This window comes from Cibotium barometz, chromosome 51, assembly GCF_041138505.1.
Source record: "Cibotium barometz isolate CiBa-2024 chromosome 51, ASM4113850v1, whole genome shotgun sequence".
NCBI lineage: Eukaryota > Viridiplantae > Streptophyta > Polypodiopsida > Cyatheales > Cibotiaceae > Cibotium > Cibotium barometz.
The window spans coordinates 8,711,832-8,737,686 of NC_141096.1; the positions used below are offsets into that span (position 1 = coordinate 8,711,832).

Sequence of the window (25,855 nt, forward strand, 5' to 3'; positions counted from 1 at the left end):
CTATGATCACTTCTCACATAAAAATGACTCCCATATAAGTAATGGTGCCATTTCTTGATAGCATGGAGTATAGCAATCATCTCTTGCTCATACACATGGAGTTCTCTTTCTTTGTCATTCAGCTTTCTACTTTCATAAGCAATGACTCCATGGTCTTGGTAAAGTACCGCACCAATCCCTCTTCCACTTGCATCCGCCCTTATTGTGAAAGGTTTGGTGAAGTCTGGACATACCAAAATAGGTGCTGATGTGAGCATCTTCTTCATATCTTCAAAGCTTTTGTTGGCAATGGCATCCCAAAAGAAGGTTTTCTTCTTCAATTTGTCCATCATTGGGGCTGCAATTTCTGCATAGTGGGCAATAAAGCGCCTATAGAATGAAGATAACCCCAAAAATCCCCTCAATTGAGTAGTGTTTGAAGGAACCGGCCAATTCCTAATACATTCCACTTTCTTTGGATCCACACAAATGCCATCCTTGCTCACAATGTGACCCAAATATTCCACCTCATGTGCCATGAAGGTACATTTTATCTCCTTAACATACAACTTGTTTTGCCTCAAGACCTCCAAAACCTCTTTCACGTGCTTCAAATGCACTTCCTCATGTTTGCTATAGATAAGTATGTCGTCGAAAAAGACCAATACAAACTTGTAGAGGAAAGGTTGAAGCACTTTGTTCATCAATGCTTGAAAAGTTGCCGGTGCATTGCATAATCCAAACGGCATAACCATGAATTGGTAAAGACCCCTTTCTGTACGAAATGCTATTTTGAACTCATCACCACTTTTCATCCTTATTTGATGGTATCCGGAACGCAAATCAATCTTTGAAAAGCATGTGGCACCCTTCAACTCATCCAAAAGATCATCCACCCTTGGTATTGGAAAACGATTTTTGATGGTGATCTTATTCAAATCACGGTAATCAATGCACATGCAGAAAGTACCATCCTTTTTCTTCACAAGTAGCACCGGAGAAGCAAAAGGAGATTGACTTGGTTCAACCCATCCCATGTCAATGAGTTCTTTGACTTGCTTTGCCACCTCTTCCTTTTCAACCTTTGACAAGCGATAGGGAGGCTTGTTGATTGGTTTGGCATTTGGTTCCAAATCAATAGCGTGATCAACACTCCTCTTTGGCGGCATTGATTTTGGCATGGTAAACACATCTTCATAATCCTTGAGTAGCTTAACCATGTCCACATTTTCGATGCAATCCTTTTTGCTATTATCTTCCTCTTTGCAAAGCTGTAGTACATAAACATAGCCCTCTTTCTTGAACTCTTTCTTCATTTGAGTAGCATTGATCATGAAGAGCTTAGACCCTTGCATTCCATTCAATGTAATAACCCCTCCATGATGCACAAAACTCATGAAACTTTTCTTTAAGTTCATGGTAAAAGAGTTCAAAGTGGACAGCCAATCACATCCAAGTACTATGTCAATTGGTCCCAACTCAATCACCAAAAGATCAACTTTGCAAGAGTAGCTCTTGGACAACTCCAATTCTGTACTTTGACACTTCATATTGCAACCCATTGAATCACCATTGGCCACTTGCACCATGTGCTTGGTAAAGAAGTTGGTTGCATTTTGAGAGTGTTCAAAGACCTTTTATTGACAAAACTATGCGTGCTTCCAGTATCAATGAGTGCATATGCTGTTCTCCCATTCACCTTGATCTTCAATCTCAATGTGTTGGCACCCTTACTTCCCGCATAAGCATCATGAGAGATTGTACACAAGGTAGTATGTGCACTATTGTTTTCGTTCCACACGCATAGAGGCATCCCATCATCCATTTTGTCATGAGCAAACTTTAGTTTCCCACCCGGATCAAAAGGAAACTCGGGATTTTCTTCATCAAAACCATCATCATGAGAACCTCCACCCTCATGAGGATCTCCCCATCCTAAGGCATCATTGCATTCAAGGAATTCCTCCTCCTCATGATTAGCATTGTCCTCAGTGATAATGTAGCTTATGGAAATATCCTTGGATTTGCATACTTTGAAGTGATCCTTGTTCCATTTTTCTCCACATTTGAAACATAGACCTTTGAGCCTCATTTCATGCAAACGGTCCTCCTTGATAACCTTGCTTTTTGAACCCCCATTTGCTGGCTTGGACTCATTGTATGTAGCTTTGTTGGACATAAATGGTGGTTTAAATGGAAGTCTATTAGACCCTCTACCATACACAGTAGGAAATCTTGGAAGATTAGGTCTTGTGTTTGCATGAGAACCCATGTCAGTCCTTGTGATCACTTCCCCTTTGATATTCCCTTTGCTAGCCCACTTTGTCAAGTACTTCTCTTCATGAATTTCTGCAAGCATCATTGCCTTCTTCAAAGTGGCGGGTTCATGAGACTTGACATCACCACCAATAGGAGCTTTCAAGCCCCTTATATACTTGACAACAAGATAATGCTCATCAAAGTCGTCCAAGTATAATAGAAGCTTTAGAAACTTATGAGAATATTCCTTCACGGTAGTGATTTGCTCTAGCTTGTCCCATTCCACAATGTGATTGTCCCTTTGCATGCGAGAAGTAAACTCTTCTGCCATGTCATTCTTGAATTCTTCCCAAGTAGTGATGACATAACCATGAGATTGCTTCCTCCTCCACCAAGTGTGAGCAAAACCTTCAAGATGAAGTGAGGCGAAGTAGACTTTGGCAATCTCGCTCCTTGGGCTGATTTCGAAGTAGAGATCCATCTTGTTTGCCCACTCTTCAAAGTCTTCAATAGAGATTGATTCTCCTTTGAACTTATTAAATATGATTTTGTCCTTCACAGCATTGTCAAAATCACCATGCATTCTTGAACCCCTCTGTCGTGCTCTTGGATCATCAAATCCTCTTCCTTCACCCAAGTGTCTATGCATTTGCTCATCTTCCAATTGCCAATCACCTGCATCTTTAAATCCCTTCTGTTCATACCCTCTTCTTGCATCTTGCATAAAGGATGAAGTTCTTGGAATACTGGCATTGGATCTCTCATAAGAAGCATCACCCATAGGTCTCTTGCCCTTGTCCATGTAAGAAGAATGTGGCATCATTTGAGGTGGCATCATTTGTCTTACTTTGTTCTCTTCTGGCATAGAAGGCTTTCCATCATGTTTGGCATCATAATGTACACCATCTATTGCATTCATATCGGCTTCTTGGTTGAGCTTGAGAGGAGCCAATGCACTAATGGCTTTCTACAAGTCTTTTAACCCTCTTTGCATCACGTCATCCAGGTAGTGGTGTCGCTTGTCGAACCGTTCCATGAGGTGTTCACTAAATTGTTGTTGCCGATTTGTTTGGTTATTTTCAATCCTTTGAAACATACTCTCCATAGCCATTAACATCATGTCCACTGTTAGCGGAGTAGTTCCCAAAGATTGAGGCATTTCTACTGGCTGAGATTCATCTGGAGATGATGCTTTTATGGTTGAACTTTCTTCATTCCTCGTTGATGAACTCGTTGCCATCATTGCTTCCGGTTGTCTTTGATCATTTTCATTCCGGGCTCCCTTGTTTTGACCTCCTCTAGTCATTTCCATGCGCGTAATTGATCCCTCCTTGCAAAGACCACTTACTTGATTTTTTTTTCTCTATTCAAACGGTATCCGATTTGGGTGATCTTTATATCGATGCGAAGCTCTTGACGAGACGAATAAGAATCCCCAAAAATAGATCTGAAAAAGTCAACAGCCTTTGACTAGTCAACTGTACCGACTGAAAGTCAACTCTTGATGTCAACCGCTCAATTCTTAGCCGATTTGGGTGATCTTTAGCTTGTTTGAAAGAGGTTTTCGGGTAGATTGAAGAGCTTTCAGGACAGATTTGAAAAGCTTTTGAAAAACCCTAGAAATTCAAGGATTTGTCCTGGCTGCAAGTAGGCAAATTTTGTAAAAATTTTGCCATGGTCTCCCCTCTTTTTGCACCAAATCTCAATCAAATCAAAGCATCTCAATCAAGTATTAAAATCCTTATGCATTTGACCACTGTAAGCAAATCAATCCTCAATCATTTTTCCATCTGAGCATGTGACCTTATGGCATCAATTTTGTCCTTTTGCATAAGAAGTCGATGTAGAGGATTTGCTTGTTTGCTCAAGTCGAATGAAGTGGTCGATGAAGCGCGTCGATGCTTGCCGATCTCCCGGCCAAGCACTTCTCACCCCTTCACCCAAGGTGAAGGTTGAGGCCATTTCTTTACCACCAAGTACCTAATCCTCTTCCTTACCGCGTTACCCGGCACTAACGGTAAGGAAGATTCAAGACATTCTCCCCTTGGCCTCTCCTCCAAATGCCAAGGTACCCTTACTTCATTCTAGATTCTAGGAATAAAATCGTGAGTTACAAGCTCAAATGAATGAGTAGAGTTGACTTACAATTGATTTATAGCATGACTCATGCTCATTCATATCATAATACATGGTTCATAGTGCTTCCTTCATCACATCCACTCATGGCAATGTCAATATATTTCCACATACATCAACAACATCCAAGTGTCACGGAGCGGTGATCTCGGGTCGTGTTCTGGGCGCGAGTTCCTGCTCGGGACTAGAAAATCCAGTACAAAAGTGAAAACAGAGAGCACTTGCTGAATCCTGCACCTCAAGACCTATAGCTCGTCTCGAAGAGGACAACGAGCCGATCGTTTTGAGTACTAGAACTCCAAAAATGGAGTTCGTATGAGAGAGTTATGACCAAAAACGTGCAACCGGCAATGAAAAATGGTGTCACCAAAAAGTGGGCTTCCAACCCAAAACATTTTATTCAATCCCCCAAATGTGCCAAAAGCTATGCTCACTTATGCCAATATGCAAGGCATAGCATTGAATGGCTATGTGTAGCATTCAAGCATTCATAATGCATAAAGAGCAGCATGAATGGCCATGATTAAAGTCCAATTTCTGAAAATTAGGATTTTATGTGTAATAAAACCCTAATTCACTCCATAGCTTGAAAGAATGCTTCAAAATTGTAAGGAAGTGATGGAGCAACTCACCAATGTCACCCGGGAAGCCTTAATGCTTGAATTTGTTGAAGGAGATGAAGATTAGGGTCACTTTGGTGAAAAACGTGGACAGCTTTGGTAGTGATTTTCAGCCACATTGGGAGCCCCATTGCTCATGGAAAATAGGTGAAATACTTCATAAAACATTGCTAGATACATGAGAGACTCAATGCCCTTTGCTCATGTTGAGATTCCATGGCTAGGGTTTGCAAGAAAGCTCCCAAACAAAAAAACGTTCTTGATTAACAACTGCTAATCAAGATTAGAAATTTTTCCCAATTTGGTCCACTCATTCAAAAAAAATAGGTCCATGTGCTCAGATTTGAACCACAAACTCTACCTTAGCCATATCCCCTTCCCCCATGAATCAAATGAAGCAGAAATTTCACGAAATGAGAAGAAGAAAAGAAAAATTAAAAATCATGGATCAAAAGCCAGGCTCTGATACCAATGAAAGAAAGTAACAGGGGTGGGTTAGTCCCTCACCAAGGGAGTGGCTCATGAAGGAGTCACCACTTAGCATCTCACGGGAGAAGCTCACCATTGATTCTTGGAACAGATAACATTATCATGAATGACCCATAATCCCATTTACATTGGTATTTATACTCCACCCAAGAGTTCACACCTACTTACTAGTTGTCCATGGCCTTGGGCCCATAATGCTTTCTTACACCGAGTGTGGGACCCTGCCCCGCGCAAGAAGTGCTACTTCCGCTGCTAGCACCCCAGAATTTTTTGCGCAGTGGGGTCAGGGATCTTATAGTTGGTATCAGAGCCATTTGGCTAATGAGGATCAACTGCTGAGAAGCCAAATATGTCAAAAATTTATCAAGAAGCACTAAAAGGTTATAATTGTGTGATAAAATTCATACAATTTGATATTCAAACTGAAATTCGTAAATTGGTAATTGGGTCTTCAGATGGAAACACCATAATTATATGGAATCCCTGACTTGCTTGAGGCCTAGACATGATGGTATTTACCTTATAGTTTTAAGAACCATGACTACCCATATATATCGAGGGTATAACTGCAGCTCTTTACTAGCAGTATATATGAGTAAATCTAAGACTTGAAATTATAAGCATTAATGCTATCCAAATGATGAATTCGAATGTGGTTGATATGATTTTTAAATTTTGGTTGAGAACTGATGAGTTGATTTGGATTCTGATTGAAAAATGATGATCCCTGAAATTTGGTTGAAATGTAATAAGCTAAGTGAAACCGCAATGAGGATGAATGGGATGAGTCCTTGTGATGATGTTCTTAACTGGAATGATGTTAATGACTTCAGCCAATCACTATGAGATTAGTGGATTGTGCTGGCAGATTGCTACTGTTAACTTTTGTCCAATGGATCAAGTTAAGGGTTGAAAAATTAAAAATCAAAAAAATTGAAACCCCCATGGAGGACTGTTCAGATGGAAAAAAAAATCAGTCCAATGGACCATTATTGTGTTAAAGATATGAATGAGATATTTTGAATGAATTGTTAACTAATAATACGTTCTATATGAGTATCTTTACCCCATGATTATGTGGAGAGCCGACCTATTTAAAGAATCCCAGAATCAGTTAAATAAAAAATCGGATTGAATCATAAATAAAGAAACTTAACAAGAAGTTTTGTATTGATAGGAACATGGATCGAGGTTGTCGTGGTAGAAATAAATTAAGTATAATCTGTCCAAGAGGCATTATCCTAGGGGTGAAGATTTTTTCGAAATTTTAAATTAAGGTTTCTATGGTCCAATAAAATTCATCCAAATGTAGGGAGGAGATAAATAGAAGAATAAAAGAAAAATCTCCCAAAAATGAGTAAATACTCACATAAGATGAAGAGTTGACAAAGGACAAGGTTAATAGCAGTTAAAAAAAAGAGATATTTAGGTGAAATGATGCATTTTTGACACCTTAGTATGGGGGAATTTCCCTCATGAAGGAGGCGCCTATTTCACATGCTTGAATGAGTTTTAAACTCCCAAATAATGAGATATTTTTATCTCTCCTCTCTCCTGTTTCAACTAGATCCAAAAAGTGAGCAAAACTGACCTAAAAATGGTCAAAAATTGACCAAACTGATCCAAAAAATTCTAGAATCAGTTTGCTTGCTTAGAAGCTCACTTTTTCCTATAAATAGAAGCCTTCCCCTTTGTTGAAACTCAATAGTGTTTTTGCACTGTTACCCTGCCTCTCCCAAGTGCCAAAAAAAATAAATTTTACTCATAATTCATTAGTTTTTGACCTTTCCTCTTCCAAAAGATTGGTGGCCACTCTTGTTTCCAAACAAGAGTAGAATCCTCAAACCATTAAGCCAAAGGAAAGCTCTCAAATTATCAATGTAAGTTGGAGATTCTTCTCTTTTCTAATCTTTTATGGTTTTTATGACTTTTGTCTTCTCTAAATTAAAAATGATGTTATGCCTCATTGCAAAAAGGCATTCCCCTCTCTTCTCTAGTAAATCCAACCATTCTTTATCCTAGATGAATGATTAATGAATAATATCAAGTTTTTCAAAATATTTCTCTTAAATAAGTAGAAAAATGTTTACTTTAGAATGATTTAAATACTCTTGGTGCACTTCTAATTAATTTTAGTGAATTAATCAAAAAGAGTAATCCCCATCATTAGAGAATTCTAAAAGCATCATTTTCATTCATGCATAGAAAGATGCATACTGATTAATTTTTATAAAAGAATGATTTTCAATAGAATTAAATTTTATGAAAGATACTTATTGATAATTTTTTTATTATGAAAGCGTTACTTTCTTTATTATGGATTTTTATGCATAAAATAATGCATAAAAGTATATTTTGTTATTACAAAAGAGTTACTTTCATCATATTGATTTTTATGCATAAAAGAATATATTTTTTATATTAAAAGTGTGATTTTCATCATAAATGGTTTGTATGCATAAAAGAATATATTTTTTATATTAAAAGTGTGATTTTTATCATAAATGATTTTTATGCATAAACATATGCATAAATGATTTTTTTTACATTAAAAGTGTTATTTTCATCATAAATGATTTTTATGCATAAATGGGTGCATAAAAGATATTCTTTTAATTAAAAGTGTGATTTTCATCATAAATGTTTTTTATGCATAAAAAATATATTTTTTATATTAAAAGTGTGATTTTCATCATAAATGATTTGTATGCATAAAAGAATATATTTTTTATATTAAAAGAGTGATTTTTATCATAAATAATTTTTATGCATAAAAGATATTTTTTTATATTAAAAGTGTGATTTTCATCATAAATGATTGTTATGAATAAATGGGTGCATAAAAGATATTTTTTAATTAAAAGTGTGATTTTCATCACAAATGATTTTTATGCATAAACATATGCATAAAAGATATATTTTTTATATTAAAAGTGTGATTTTCATCATAAATGATTTGTATGCATAAAAGAATATTTTTTTAATATTAAAAGAGTGATTTTCATCATAAATGATTTTTATGCATAAACATATACATAAAAGATATTTTTTATATTAAAAGTGTGATTTTCATCATAAATGATTTTTATGCATAAATGGGTGCATAAAAGATATTTTTTTAATTAAAAGTGTGATTCTCATCATAAATGATTTTTATGCATAAAAGATATATTTTTTATATTAAAAGTGTGATTTTCATCATAAATGATTTGTATGCATAAAAGATATTTTTTTATATTAAAAGTGTGATTTTCATCATAAATGATTTTATGCATAAACTAGATGCATAAGAGAAATTCTTTTATTCTAAAAGTGTAATTCCTACTAAATTGGATTTATGTATGGAAAGATGCATAAAGAATTTATTTTAATCCAAAAGTGTTATTCTCATCAATTTTGATTTTATGCATAGAAAGATGCTTAAAGAAATCTATTTTTATTTCAAAAGAGTTATTTTCATCAATTTTAATTTTATGTATAGAAAGATGCATAAAGAAATCTATTTTTAGTTCAAAAGAGTTATTTTCGTCAATTTTGATTTTGTGCATAGGAAGATGAATAAAAGATTGATTTTCAATTCAAAAGTGTCATTCTCATTTAAAATGAATTTATGCATAGGAAGATGCATAAAAGATTGATTTTTATTTCGATAGTGTTATTCTCCTTAAAATGGAATTTATGCATAAATAGACGCGTAAAGAAATCTTATAAAAAATAAAAATTCTGTTGTATTCTATAAACAGATATGAGGATGTGAAACGAATCAGATAGATGAAAATGAACGAGGAATAGATGGAGATGTATGTATGTGAAAGAATGGATGTAGTTATATGTATGTGAAAGAAATGATGTAGATGTATGTATGTGAAGGATGTATGTGAAAGGAAAGATGCATGTGGAAATGGATGTATGGATATGGATATGGACGTAAGAATGTGGATGTATGTGAATGTGAATGTGGATGTATGGATGTAAGAATGTGGATGTATGTGAATGTGAATGTATGTGAATGGATCTATGGATGTGGATATGGATGTATGTGAATGTGTGAATGTGGATATGGATGTAGATATGGAATGTGAATGTGGATGTATGTGAATGTGAATGTGGATGTGTAAATCTGGATATGGATGTAAGAATGTGGATGTAGATGTATGGATGTAAGAATGTGGATATGGATGTAAGAATGTGGATGTAGATGTATGGATGTAAGAATGTGGATATGGATGTAAGAATGTGGATGTAGATATATGAATGTGGAATGTGGATATGGATGTATGAATGTGGAATGTGGATATGGATGTATGGATGTGAATGTGAATGGATGTATGAATGTGAATGTGGATGTGGATGTATGAATGTGGAATGTGGATATAGATATATGAATGTGGAATGTGGATATGAATGTATGGATGTGAATGTGAATGTGGATGTATGAATGCATATGTGGATGTGGATGTATGAAGGTGGATGTGGATGTGTGAATGTGGATGTTAAAATGGATGTATGGATGTAGATGTGAATGTGGATGTACAAATGTAGATGTGTATGTGGAATAATGAATGCAAATATGACTGTGAATGGATATGAAGTCGATATGAGCGAATGGATGAGATGAGATGTCATGTGAATCAGAATGTGAATGAATAATACAAGATCTGAACGAATGAGATGTAATGACAAATATTCGTTGCGCAGTGGGGTCAGGGATCTTACACTTGTGGTGACTGTTATTAACAAGGACATATGTCAGATAACTCTTGTAGAGTTTTGAGACACGTACTAATGAAATTATCCTCTGGATTAAAGAAGCTCAAATATTTGCAACTCAACTACCGAGAAAGCAAGGTATATAAACAAGATTATAACATGTCTACCATTGATTGTAGCCGTGAAGAAGTGAACATCTAGAGAATAAGAACTCAAATCTAAGTCCTAAAAAAGATTTTATTTGGATATAGAGGGAGAAATGTGGAGAGTTTGGTTCAAGTAATATTAAAATGGCTTGAAAGTGCTATAAAGGGACTTTTATCAATAGCTATTGGTGCAATGGTTGGCCTCACGCATTGTACTTTAGGGTCAGGGTTTGATTTGTATACATAACTCTCAATGAATGCATGGATATGTGCTCAATTTCAACATGGAACACCTTTGAACACCCCATGTTGAAACAACTTTTAAGGAAGGTACATGGTTGTCCACATGGACTCACATGATGTGCTTGTACACCAATATTGAGTGGAAATGTTGAAATGTGTGAATTAAGGTATTTTCTACTTTGCACATCTAAAATCTTAGATGCATGTTTTGGAAGGCACAAGAGAACTGAGTTAAGGATATACAAATTGAATTTTGTCAAAGTTATGTGAGTGGTTTGAAATGGGCTTAATGATTCAATTGTAGATTAAGGGGAGGTGATGGCTAGCTGGAGGTGCACTTGTGTGTCTGTTTGTGTTTGTGTGTGCATGCAAGCGAGAGAGAGAGAGAGAGAGAGAAGAAGAAGAAGAAGAAGAAGAAGAAGAAGAAGAAGAAGAAGAAGAAGAATATGATGATGATGATGATGAAAAAGAAGAAGATGAAGATGAAGAAGAAAAATGGGACAAGAGAAATTGAAGAGAAGGGAGGCAGGCACTAAGAGATTATAGTGCAATAATTTTGAAACTAATATGGCCTACACTAATAACTTGCCACCAAAAACAAAGAAAGAAGATAAACATTTATGATATATTATGGTGCTATACCCAAGATATCACAATCTCCCACCATGCCTGTAAGAAATGAGCATGGAATTATTTAGAGAGAGCCTCATATGGCAAGAGTTTAGTTGAGTATCTAGAGTCTCACTTATTCATATAGGGGGGAGAGGAACCTTATAAAGGTGAGGCTTAAGACTTGTATTGACTATACATTTTCCCATTTAACTTATACTTGGTTCCTACAGGCGGTCCATCTTGATGATCAGTCATATGCGCAATTTGTCCCTTTGATTCTCCTATGAATGGGCGCACATTAGGAGGAATGATTGTTGCTGGGAAAAACACATGGCCAGAAATCTTAGACCTCTTTGGGGAGCTACTATATATAGTGAAGCCATAGTGTGCATGTTGTTTATCTGTTTTCTTGTCTACGTCAATCTCAATGTTCCACTTCAAGGTTTGTCCACTCCTTGGCTCCTCACTTACTTCCATGCTCATCTCCACACAACCGCGTGGACGATCATTCCATTGATCAAAACGCACAGGAATATTTCGCATAAGAAGATTGAGAGCAGTATTCCCCATTGCAAACTCTTCCTTAGAACACTTTTGAACAAGATCCCTAAGTTTCTCTGCGCCATCTTCTAAAGTTGGCACTTCTGCATCCCATTTACTTGCTTCGAGCTTCGTCTCAGTAGCCATACCTAGGACTTCTTGCTCGTCCGCGACTTCTAGTGTTGCCATTGTAGACCTATAACCAAGTGTTTGTGTTAAGGATGTGCTTAACAACATGTTTAATACCAAAAACATGTATGCATGCAGACAACAAAATATTGGTGCTCTTGAAGTCACATATTGAGAAATTGATTCTTACCGGGTGTACTAAATGCTCGAGGGATTCACTTTAAGAATATATGTATTAGCATGAGAGCTCAAAAGAAGGAATCTTTTTATTCATGTTTTGTAGAGTAATATATTTACAGAAGGGTGTACTAAATGTTCGGGGGATTCAATTTAAGAATATATGTACTAGCACGAGAGCCCAACAAAAGGAATCTTTTTATTCATGTTTTGTACATAAATATATTTACAGAAGGGTGCATATCAAGCATAAAGATTACAAATCATAAAGGAAGAGGGTGAATTCTAATCATGTGAAATACACAAATAAGGGCTTTAAATATATAGGCCTTGAATGCACTCAATGTATATGATTTTTATATAGTGACATCCTTGAGACTAAACATGCGTATGTGTATATGTGTGTGTGCACGCATAGTGTGGTGTGATAGCACCTAGGGTTAGCCTAGCCCCGATTCAGATTGTGGAAATGTACACACAAGGTGATTCCTCTCTTCGACTTTCTAAAAAGAGTCATTTATTTCAAAATTGAGATGCATGAATGTGATCGTAGCAGCCACCCAATACCCACACATCGGATGGACGATGCTCCAAGACTAGAGCGGGATTGTGAATCCTCATGCTTGGGACATGAGAGGATGACCTTTATGTCAAAACACGAGAGCATCATGCTAGCGTACATAGTCTCGCATGGCGTCTGTCTAGCTATCCTTAAAATGCCTTTTTCCGATACATTATGAAAGCAATAGTTTCTCTATTCGAACCTTGCAAACCACCTAGTACGCGTGTAAATGGATTGTTGGGGGATAGACAATCCACATGTCAAACCCATGCTCTATTCCTTGATTGAGAGCATTGCAGTATTCTAACAATCCATGCCACTCTTTGTTTTGAGTGAAGCATTGGTATATGAGTTTTCGAAGACAGCACATCCACACAACCCACAAGCCTACTAAGGGCACCGACGAATGGTGATTGAACCCATAACCTTTGGTTACCAGGCCCAGTCCTTCTTCTGAGATCTCTTTCTCACTCTCACTCGCACAGGCACGTGCACACACACACACACACTCTCTCTCACACATTCACTCTCTCCCACACTCACACAGACACGTTCACAGGGGCAGGTGCGCGCAAAATAGACAAAGCGCGCTCTTATGAGATCTCTCTCTCACACACACACACACTCTCTCTCTCTCTCTCTCTCTCTCTCTCTCTCTCTCTCTCACACACCACACACACACACACTCTCTCTCTCTCTCTCTCTCACTCACACATGACACACACACACCACAACTGCAGGTAAACAGAAAGTACGGACCTAGTGCTCCTGCTTCAATGTGTGTGTTATTGGATGAATGAAAGTTGCCTTATGGTTCCTTTATATAGAAATCTCGTCTCGTACATTCCATCTGCCCACGAGGTCTTCCTTTTGCCCATGATTATTCCCTTGTGCATGGAAGTGGAGAAGGTATTCCTTTTTTGCCCATGATTATTCCCTTGTGCATGGAAGTGGAGAAGGTATTCTCTTTACAAAAAGTAAACCTTGTCACATTGTAAGGTCCTTAAGTCACTCCTTCATTCCCACGAGATGCCAAAAATTACATTGACATGCCCACTCACGTTCCATGTTTAAGAGTCACCCAGGCCCTTCAAAATTGACGGTTTTGTTCATATATCAATCATAATTTTAGCATTTTGATGTAATTTTTGATGGGCATCTAGAATTTCCATCCTTATTTGATGGCCAAAATGCCAAAAAACAAGCATGGTGGTTGTCAAAATGCAACTATTTACCCACTTTGTCAGAAAGTTGGGATTGGATTGTCACTATACAGATATGTAGCCATGCTTTTTGATGAGCACCTGTGTCATCCAAGCAGGATTAATTTTTAAGCACCTTAATAACAAATCCAATGGTGTGTGTTTATAAGTTTGAACCTGCTTTGTACCACCCTAGGCACCAAAAACGAAGCGTCTTGCAAACAAAGAATGAAACATTTGAAAACTGAAAACAATAGGCATGCACATTTTTATAATGATTTTTATGAATCATTCCATCACTTTAATATATGTATATAGTGAATTTTTATCTAAGTAGGTGAAATGATTTGTGGCAACTTTCTTAGAGAGGTAGATTTGAAGAGAGAGAGAGAGAGAGAGAGAGAGAGAGAGATTCGTTAAAGGTATGACTCCATTTTTAAAAGTTAATGACTTTTCAATTTGGTCCACATATGTTTTAGTTTAAGCGTGCTTTAGGTCAAGCTTTATTTAATGTGATTGGAAGATTTCGTGTGGAGGTAATGTAACTTTCAAATATTTTTCACTTTAAAATCATGTCTTTTGTCTCAATTGAGGTACATGTGCCACTAACTAGCCCAAAAACGTATGACTCCATTTTTAAAAGTTAACAACTTTGCAATTTGGTCCACATATGTTTTAGTTTAAGCGTGCTTTAGGTCAAGTTTTATTTAATTTAATTGGAAGATTTCGTGTGTACGTAATGTAACATTTTGATAATTTTCACTTTAAAATCACCTTTTTTGTTTCAATTGAGGTACATGTGCCTCTAACTAGTCCATAAAGGTCCAATTCTCCTTTGCAATAGTGTCCTTCAAGCTAGGTAAAATATTCTCTTTATTGATTTGGCGACATGTGAAATCACCATTTATGTTTTCAATATTGGCCTTAGTCTCCCAAATTTTATCACTGTAATATCTTTTAAAATTCTTTAATCTCTCTCTCTCTCTCTCTCTCTCTCTCTCTCTCTCTCTCACACACACACACACACACACACACACACACAAATTGTAAACTTGATTTTATATGGTGTCATGCCTTCGTGTATGAAGGGAAAAATAAAACATCTTCCCAAAATCCAAGGATAAAATTTTATGGCAGAGATAAAATAGCAGTGAAGAAAACTACCTTCTTTATTTAGTTTATATCTTAAAATAAGGAAACTTACATGATCTTGGACTGTCTTACATGTTATCAATACATCTAGCTTCAAAACCAAAAATTTCAAAACACATGCTCACTGAGATCTCTACCCTTTTGCTGAGATCCAAAGACCTCTCATAGATAATCAATGGCTTTGCTAACAAGGGGTAGAGCAATTCTCATTAATACCAATATAAGAGTGTGCTTATTTGATCTTTGCCTCTTGCGCTTGGACTTTGTAAAGGAGTTTCAAAAAGGGGAGGTGGGAGAAAAGGTGTGAGCAAATGGGACTAGATGGTGGATGAGGTAACATGGAAGACTTTGCCAAAGCCCCACACCTCAAATAGAATTACTTTACTAAGCCAATGTCTTTAATAAAATAATCTTACACCTAAGAACCCCTAGATAAACAAGGTTTTCAACTAGATTTAAAGCTATATAAAAAAAGCTTATAAATTTTCAAAAAGAAAGCCTTACTTTAAAAGAAAATTTGGACCCAATTATAGTCCTTATAAGGCATGACTAGTAAATCTTAAAATACGGTCTCATTCAAGTCTCATCCAACTCTACAAAAACAAAACACTTTTAAGTCAGCTTATTGAGCATGTTTGAGGAATTTTCACAATAGATCCTTGATATTTTTTCCTATGCTAAGTTTCTAGCTTCATAATTTGTAAGACTTGAAATTTTCTTCTAAGCTATAAAGTAAATGATGTAAGTGCCACGAAAAGACATAGAACAGAACTAAAACCTTCAATAGTTTGGAATGCTTTGCTTTTTTGTTTTTTATCTACAAAAAATATTTATTAAAATTATAGTACTTGGTGGGTGATAAGTAACCACCCTTGCCTATTTTTATCATATTCACTAAACATAGGGCATAAATTCTAACAATATTACCTTGGAGCCCGTATATGATGGAAATTTATTTATAAATAAGGTTTAAATTCAAAAATGGATTTTTTGTAGGGGATTTGGCCCTGGTAGTTAATACTCCATCAAGATCCATCCTCATAGCTAGTCTTTAGCTTTAATACCATCTTGGCATCAAGGCACTAGGGAGGGACAAACTCCTGGTGAAGCTATTGGATGCATTGCAAAACCCTTGGTGGAGCTTGCGGTAGGATTATTTGTTCACTTATGATTTTCTTTTAGGTTGTACACCGAGTTTCAAGTGGTTGAGGATTAGAACCAAAGCATTAACATATATACATAAGAGATAAAATTTCTGTGTATAATGTTAGGTAACCTACTTTTATCACTTAAATGATACTGTTTAAGATCTTCTTTTACACAATTGTAAAAAGCAACCTAAATTCTAGTAGTAATATTGAAATATAAAATATGTGAGACACATTTTGGATGTTTTAATATAGATTTGAGTGGTGAGTTATACTTTGTGTGACCACATTCATATTCTTTGTTGACACTCTCTCCTTTATTGAGTTATTGAGGAGTCAATTACTTTGTATTATTCACAAGAATAATTATTCAATCATTTTGTATTTTAAAAACTATATTAAAAATATACAAAGTAGACTGTTTCTTTGACCTTTGTCAAAATTAACTAGGAAATATTTTCACAAAAAAGTACCCATGTGCACCTTGAGATAGGATTCCTTTGTGCTAAGCATCCATTTTGAAGAATAATAATGACATCTCTTTGTAGTTTTATATATCATGTAGCTAGCTTCATGCCATGAAGAAGAAAAACAAGGTGTTTGAATGCCCTATTGTTCTATAGGCAAAATATTTGTTTGTCTTTGCAAAACATCACTGGTTTGAAACATGCAATATTTTCATGTTGCGAATATTTAATCTTTGATGGTTGGTCGATTATTATTCGATTTATATAAGTGTTCATGCTCCCTCCTCCCCTCCCATACACATTATTAACAATAGTAGCTACCGTCACTTCTTTGATTGAGTTTATGGTTCCTCGTTTCCTTAAGTTGATACGTAAGCCTTTTATGCCGAGTATCTCATTCATCTTGAATAAAGATTTGCCTACTATATAAGTTTCCTATTTCTTCACATTTTTATTCAATGAGACTAACCTCTCTATTTACTAGATACACTAAACTTTTTGAAATAGACTTTTTACATTTATACTTTATTTGCTTACATGGAATCTAAAGGTATTTTTCACCTAGAAACATGTCATTCATTTTATAACATAACTTGGCCATGGTTTCTGATGAATTTTTCTCCTGGTACTTTCTCTCTCTCTCTCTCTCTCTCTCTCTCTCTCTCTCTCTCTCTCTCTCTCTCTCGCACACACGCACACACACACACACACACGCACACAATCCTTTTGCACCATTTGTAGCATAATAATTACTTAGAGCTAATTTGGGTTTTATAAAATTTTTATTAGTTGTTGGACTTGCTTCTATTGTTATGGATGTAAACTAGGGCTTAGACTCCATGAATATTATTGTATCCTTTATGGTACACTTTGCTATTGCACCTTTCGATGGCCTTATACTCTTCTTCCCTTTTTTTGGGACACCTTTTTAAAGATATAAAAGATATACTTTAAGTTTTTACCTTTCTTTTAAAAGCTTGACTGGTGGATGCTTCAGAATTATGACTCGTACACTACCATTTACATAGCTTCATGATCTATACATAGACTTCCCATATTATAATTGTAGGAATAAAGGGATTCTCTCTCACATAGACATATTTATTTACTTACTTCTATTAATAGAAGGAAGGTTTTGTGACCTTCTTGCAAGTTTTTAATTATAGTTAATTACTTGATTAGCTCATATGGTAGGCAGTCTTCTCTCTCCCCAACTCTATTTTCATAGTATCTCTTGTGTTTTTAATTATAGTTAATTACTTGATCAGCTCATATGGTAGGTAGTCTTCTCTCTCCCCAACTCTATTTTCATAGTATCTCTTGTGTATGCCTTTGTCATTCACAGTATCTGTACTATATGTAGAGGCCTCCCCATTTTTGTTTTCTCAAGAACCTTCCAAAGTATAGAAGAGTATAGAAAATTGTAAGTGTATGTTTACTAAATAGTTATCAATGGGTAAAATGGCTATTAAGTGATTAGCAATTACTTAATGTAGTAATCACATATCCATGATGGAGTTCACATTCGCTTGGCTAATGGTAACTTACGAATCAACCTCTTTATAGGATGCACTTTCTTAAGGGCATGGCATAGGTAGGGCTTTTAAAGCTAATTAAGACCTTTATATACCTATTGCATGCTTTGAAACTTGTAATATTTTCATGTTGTGAATATTTAATCTCTAATGTCCATTATTATTTGATTTATATAAGTGTTCATGCTCCCTCCTTCCCTCCTGCCCCTCGAACACACACACATACACATTATTAACAATAGTCGCTACCCTCACTTCTTTGATTAAGTTTATGGTTTCTCATTTCCTTAAGTTGATACGTAAGCCTTTTATGCGTAGTATCTCATTCATCTTGTATAAAGCTTTGCCTACTATATAAGTTTGTTATATGTTCACATTTTTATTCAATGATACTAACCTCTCTGTTTACTAGATACACTAAACTTTTTGAAATAGACTTTTTACATTTATACTTTAGTTTCTTATATGGAAACTCAAGGTATTTTTCACCTATAAAAAAGTCATTTATTTTATCACTTAACTTGACCGGTGCTTTCTGATGAATGTTTCTCCTACTATTTTCTTTGTCCCTCCCCCCCCCCCCTCTCTCTCTCTCTCTCTCTCTCTCTCTCTCTCACACACACACACACACACACACACACACAATCCTTTTGCACCATTTGTAGCATAATAATTACTTAGAGCTAAGTTGGGTTTATAAAAATTTTATGTAATGAATTCCTTCTTCTCTTATTGGTTGTTGGACTTGCTTCTATTGTTATGGAAGTAAACTAGGGCTTGTAATCCATGAATATTATTGTACCCTTTATGGCACACTTTGCTATTGCACCTTTTGGTGGCCTTTTACTCTTCTCCCCTTTTTTTGGGACACCTTTTTAAAAGTATGGAAGGTATACTCTAAGTTTTAACCTTTCTTTTAAAATCTTGAATGGTGGATGCGTCGAATTATTACTCTTACACTACCATTTACATAGTTTCATGATCTACCATTTACATAGTTTCATGATCTATGTAGATTTCCCATATTATAATTGTAGGCATAAAGGGATTTTCTCTCACATAGGCATATTTATTTACTTACGTTTGTTAATAGAGGGAAGGTTTTGTGACCTTCTTGAAGGTTTTTAATTATAGTCAATTACTTGATTAGCTCATATGGTAGGCATTATTCTCTCTCCCTAACCTTATTTTCATAGTATCTCTTGTGCATGCCCTTGCCGTTCACAGTATCTATACTATATGTAGAGGCCTCCCCATTTTTGATTTCTCAAGAACCTTCCAAAGTGTAGAAGAGTATAAAAAATTGTAAGTGTATGTTTACTAAATAGTTATCAAGGGGATTAATGGCTATTAAGTTATTATCAATTACTTAATGTAGTAATCAAATATCCATTATGGAGTTCACATTCACTTGAAAATTTACCTAAAGGCAACTTACAAATCAACCTCTTTACATGATGAAATTTTCTAAACGGCATGGCATAGGTAGGGCTTTTAATGCTAATTAGGAGCTTTCCATACCTATTGCATGCACTCTATTTTATGGTAAAGCATTTTTTCTAATTTATGAAGCATAGTCTATGCATTTATGGTTTGCTCATTTCATAAGTGGTTTTAGATTTGTATTCTTTTTTATATGTCTTATGTGGTCTTCCTTACATGTTTGGTTGTTTTTCGAAGATGAAATATTATTTTGGTTTATGCATAATTTTTCTTAGGGTGTTTATGTTGAACCACTTAATTAATGAGCTCATCTTATGACTTGTCTCTTGCAGGGAATCGATAAAAAATCCCTTATAGTATTTTAATCCTAAGAAGATTGGTTTTTATCACACATATTGTCTTCTATGACATGGCTATAAACATGAAGATTATGTTGTTGAAACATGCTTTGTATATATAGATACCATTTAGAGCTTGGAACCAAACTATTGAAATTTGGTCCTTTTGGTTATATCATCTAGGCTTGTAACCAAACTATTGAAATTTGGTCCTTTTGCTTGTACCTTGACATATGTAAGAAACATTTGCGTGGAAATTCTTTGCCTTTTAAGAGTATATGGTTACATTTGACATTGTCCTTCTCTTTTGGTAAGGTTTTGTTACATTCTATCGAGATGGTGAATCATCAAAAAATTCAAGTATTTGTTTCATAATAAGTTCATTTTAGATTTTCTTTAGAATAATTGAGTGAATACAAACTAGATGATAATTAAGGAAGTTATGGGGCCAATTTTTTCTAGGATAATGTGGTCATTGCATAATAAGGCCCTAAGTCATTAAGCATCTAAAATTAACTAAGGAAAATGTTTTAATCCCTTAAAAATAGAAAAATAATCAATTTTTACCTTAAAAAATTTAAATACATGCTAGCCGCTGTGACCTCCGTGAAGTCCTTGGTGTGAACACACTTACACACTGGTACTTTTTACCTTGTGCTTGTGGGCAAGGGTTTTCTCCCCATGTAGACACACTTTATGTGTGTTTGTAAGAAAAAGAACCCTCTTCACTCGAGTACTCCATCAACATCCAAGTGTGTGCATAGATTACCAAGACAGATTATTTCAGACTCCATAGCATAGCATAAGATAGCATAAAAAGATGAGAGCAAGAATTTGACACAAGTAACGGCCTCAACTCATAGCCCCCAAGATGCTGGCACATTTATGTATCTTGATTATTTCATGTATTAACCACAATAGCACTTGTGCCAAATAGGTACACCTGCATGGGCGTTTTTTTTACAAAGGACGGGATAGAGAAAAGTGGCCTCCCTTTTAGCATCTACTTTAACTACTTATGGATTACATTGCCTGAACAATATGCACCTAAGGCTTGAAGTATTATTTGAGGCTAATAATTAATCTAAAGATATTATCCCCATGAGTACTATCCAAAATTACATTTCTCATAATACAAAATTGAGCAATAGCCTTTACATAAAACCAAGGAGTGCTTCAATTAAACCATCAAGCACCAATTATTGCTAATGTCTAAATCCATCACTTGGCCCATCCATTATCCATGGCCGCAAATCACTCTCTCAAACCTATACCATTTGTCCATCACACATAATTAGTAAAACCCATACTAATAAAAGAATGCTACTGTGACACGAAGTTGGGGTTTGGACTTTGGTCACTTCTTAGAATCAAAACACACTTGTATGTAACCTCACAACCTCCTCACCTCGCTCCCTTTCTCTCCCTAGGTTAAGATAAAGATATACACATCAAAGGTGAGATCATAATTCATGGAAGGAAAGATGAAAGGCTCAGGAGTAGCAAGAATTTCTGCCAGTCTTGCAGCTCCAAACAAGAGGGCAATTCTTTGTTAGAAGAAAATCTTCCGACTCAGGATTATGTGAACGGAAACATACGGGGAATGTTGGTAAGGTTCATCCATTCGAATTGGGCGATTTGGACGGAACATATTAAAGTAAAAGAATATAGAAATCACTTACAAGAGGATAAGACACATAGGATTTTCCTTTTGATAAGAGATTAGGAGGAATTAATTATTATTAAGAAAAAAGAATGGCCAAAAGTCTAAAAACAGTGATACACAGAGAATTGAAGTTTTAAATCTATATAAACTGTGCAAAAGAGGATTATATAGGTACGTAGAGCTTGAAGAGAGCTTTGCGTCTATATAAAAACTTTCAAAAACGGGCAACCGAGCGAAAAGAGGATTATATAGGTAAGTAGAGCTTGAAGAGAGCTTCGCGTCTATATAAAAACTTTCAAAAACGGGCAACCGAGCGAAAAGTTATGAGCATTTTACTACAAGACTATAAAAATTCACCTAAAAGTTAGCAACTTTGGGAGAAATTCTCATCATCAATGAAGTAAGGGATTAAGAAATTAGTTACATAAGTGGAAAGAGCATATAAAGAGCTTCCTAGCCATATGATCAATTTTAGAAACCAATATCCGAGTGATGAGTAATTATCAGTTGAAATTTGGGTATTGGACCACAAAAAATGCACTTCCCTCTCTTTGCATGAAACCTCAATTTTCACATAGCCTCTTACCTTTCATCTCCTTCATGATTCAAGCTAGAGAGTAAGGGTTAACATTGCTCAGCGGACAATCGTAAAGATTTACCTATGGTCCCCAAAGTCTTTCCGCATGCTCATTACCGCTAAAACCATTGGTACCTCCAAAGGAGGGCGGCAATAAGGCAAGGGCTACCTTGAGAAGTCACAGGCCCACCAAGATAATAACTCCTTATCCCACTTATCATGAATCATCAAAGAGGTCCAAAATTGGGTTAAGCATGAGGAGCTAATGCTAAATGAGATATTCACATGTAAAGAGAGTGTTTGAATAAGGGTTTGAAAGATAAGAGAATGGCAATGACACAAAATGCTCAATTGAGGAGGCTTCATTCATTTTTATTTGAAAGGGAGAGGAGGGCTCCTTTTATAGGTGGAGAATCACCCTCTCTTCCATTGTTACAAATTACAACATAAAAATCTTCAACCCTTCAGTGACATAAGGGTAGATGTCACCATCAAGTCCTCTTACGCTAAGTCTTCTATTGATTATTAAATTGAAGACTTTTTGACTTTGAGACTGTGATGAGATAATAGCCAAGTCTAAGTGGCATGTAGGTGGAGATCCCACTTACACATGGCGGAATTCTCCTCTTCCATGTAGGCATTCTAGAAGAATTTTTCCCAATTATGCACCCACACACACTCCTCCACATGCCTTCCACACTCCCCAACTTGTAGCCTTATGGTGAATACCATATTAATAATACAATTAAAATCCATGTGAGCATGAAGGCCCACTTTTATTTTCCACATCACTAGCCTATCTACTATACCAAAGTATTTATCAAGCATACTTGTGGCATTTACAATGTGTGCACCCTAAATCAAGCAAAACCATTATATTTGAAGATAGAATGCTATTATCAAGGTAGCCACCAAGCCGCCGCATCACCACGCCGTTATTCCATAGTGGGCACCACAATCTTCTTGGACAAGCTTCCACCTTATCATTGAGAAACCATCAAAATATGCACAAAATTAAAAATGAAAGACATCAACTTTTCATGTCACATCTTTCCCCCCCAGCAGATCCTCCATGCTTGTCTTGGGGATCTGCTGGCCATGGTGCACGAGGGTAAAATATCTTTAGCCGGTACTCATTGGCACGTCTGGGAACCTCCTGGCCACTTGCAACCTCTAGAAGATAGGTGTTATTTTTGAACTTTTGCTTTATCGTGAAGGGGCCTTCCCAGCGTCGAAGAAACTTCTTATCTAGCCATTTCTCCGCACGGCCATCATACCTCTTTTCCTCCTAGATCAAATAAAACTATCCCCCCAGCCCCACATTGACTGGAAGGGCTAAAGGCTCCATGAAAATGCATAGTGAAAGCAGTTGGTGGTGTCTCCAAATCTTCATATACTTCTTCCTTTGTTCCTGTTCCTTCTTCCTCTTCCTTCCTTGTAAGCAAATCTACAAGAGAGGCCCTAGTGGTGTTTTCTGTAATAAAAGTGAAAGAGAATTCTTGAAGCTCGCAAATCCACTTTGCAAACTTCCCTCCTGCATGATTGGATTTGCAGACCAAGAATTGTAAAGAAGGTTGACATGTGAGGAAGAAAAAAGGGCAAGGTAACAAGTATGAGGCCTGAACTTCTTTACTGCAAAAACAAGAGACAAACCACCTTTCTCCATTTCACCATACCTCTCCTCGCCATCGGCTTGCATAATACACTGGTTGAATACTCCCTTGCTCTCCCTTTTGCAAGAGTATAGCACCCACTGAATGTGATGAGACACTTGGGTTCACATAAAAGTCCTCCCCCCACCTAGGAGGCTGCACAATTGGACTTTGACTCATGCATTCCTTGAGCAAACAAAAAGATTGAATTTGATCGGGCCCCCATTGGAAGGAAACATTCTTCTTTGTTAATAGATTTATAGGATACATCTTCTCAGAGAACATGTCAACAAAGCGTTGGTAATACTTTGTTTTACCCAAAATCCTCCTTACCTCCCTTACATTGGTAGGTGGTGGGAGGGCCACAATTGCCTGCACCTTCTCAGGATCCATCTAGACTATGTCTTCTTCTGAGATAACATCTCGGGGGGTGCACCTCAAAATATGTAAGTCTACCACGTGCGATCATTAGGTGGGATTTTTTTAATCCAAAATATTGGGTAAATTTAGAGAAATACAATTACAAGTGGGGTATTTTAATTGTACTTTGGGAAAAAAACCGTAAGTTTATAAAGAAAAAGGGGTAGTTTTATTAGCTCAAAATTCACAGATAAGGGGATTTTTAAATACCTCTTGAACGCACGTCGTAGGAGGGGCTTCCATATAGTGGACCCCCCAGCAATCACAGTTATTGAGTGGATCAAGAGAGTCCTCATCTAGCGTATATGTTGTTTGAGACCTGGAGTATGTATGGGTTGCAAGTAGGTGTACCATTAGAGCTATATGGTTACACAAATGCAGATTGGACAGGTAGCATTGGATTTATGTTTTCATTGGGGAGTGCTACTATGACATGGAGCAGCAAGAAGAAATCCATAGTTGCCTTGTCCAGTACAAAGGAGTTGTGGTGGTAGCATGTGAGGTAGCTTGGTTACGCAAGCTACTTCTGATTTGGAGTTGTATGTGGAGAGAAAGGTTGTCATAAATTGTGACAATCTTAGTAGTATACAATTGGCTAGGAACCCATTTTTCCATGCGTAGAAACAACACATTGAGGTACATTACAACCTCATCAGGGAGAGAGTCTTGGCAGGCGACATCGACTGCAAGTGATTGTTTTGGGATGAGATGCTGCTGAACTAGATGTACATGTGATGCCATCAAAGTTAGAAGCATACCCACTAATTCTTGGGAGGCCATGGCTGATTGCTATGAGGGTAAGAAAAGACTAGTGGAGAGGACTTCTAATTTTGGGGATGGACCAACCTGTGAGCAAACAAGTTAGATATGTTAAATTTGCAGCAATGTGATGAGCTATGGTGGATCAAATGCTATAATCAACATCATTAATAACAAAGATATTAGATGATAATTAAGATATGATAAGTGAGTAATTAACTGATAGCTTAATGTAGGCATGGATAATCAAAAACTAGCAAATTCTCATTAGGCAAATGCCTCAATTTATAGAGTTTACATCCAAGCATCCAATCCCACTGATTTCTCCTTGATTCACTCCACCTCTTTTGCTTGATTCTCTCCACCTCTTCCTAGAATATATCCACACCTCCTAAATCTCCTCATGCTCCCCTTTATTCTCTCCTAGTAGATACTTCTCACTTTTTCACAGCTTCTCTCATATTTACACATTCTCTTTTATAGCCTCTTGCTAAGGGCTTGTTCCCGCACACACCCTATTCACTTGTATATTTCAACACCTCCCCTTCCTCAAGTGAATAATCTTAGCACACCTAGACCCTATACCAAGTTTCCCTCTTACTTGATAGTTTGCGAACCAGTGCCTCAAGTCTCTAAACTCATAGTCCTTGACACTCTCTCTCTCTATGTGTCCAAGGCTACTACAAGTTCCTGTGATCTTGACTAAAGTGCTCACACATACATCTACCACATGGCTACATCATCGGTGGCTCAGAGGTGGTTTTACTATGTTGGGGTAGGTTACATTGGGTTGTGGGGTCTCTCTCTCTCTCTCTCTCTCTCTCTCTCTCTCTCTCTCTCTCTCTCTCTCTCTCTCTCTCTCTCTCTGTGTGTTAGAAAAGATGATCTGACTCC

At 36.4% G+C, this 25,855-nt stretch overlaps 1 protein-coding gene across 1 annotated transcript; it reads right to left on the reverse strand.

Annotated features, from left to right (window-relative positions):
* Positions 1 to 11,188: 11,188 nt before the first annotated feature.
* LOC147609291 (uncharacterized) lies at positions 11,189 to 13,453 on the reverse strand. The gene is made up of 2 exons (XM_086787883.1): positions 13,362 to 13,453; positions 11,189 to 11,930 (listed from the first exon to the last, which is right to left on the reverse strand). The coding sequence occupies exon 2, from the start codon at positions 11,921 to 11,923 to the stop codon at positions 11,369 to 11,371; it is 555 nt and encodes a 184-aa protein (XP_086644009.1). The 5' UTR covers positions 11,924 to 11,930; positions 13,362 to 13,453; the 3' UTR covers positions 11,189 to 11,368.
* Between the last annotated feature and the right edge of the window lie 12,402 nt (positions 13,454 to 25,855).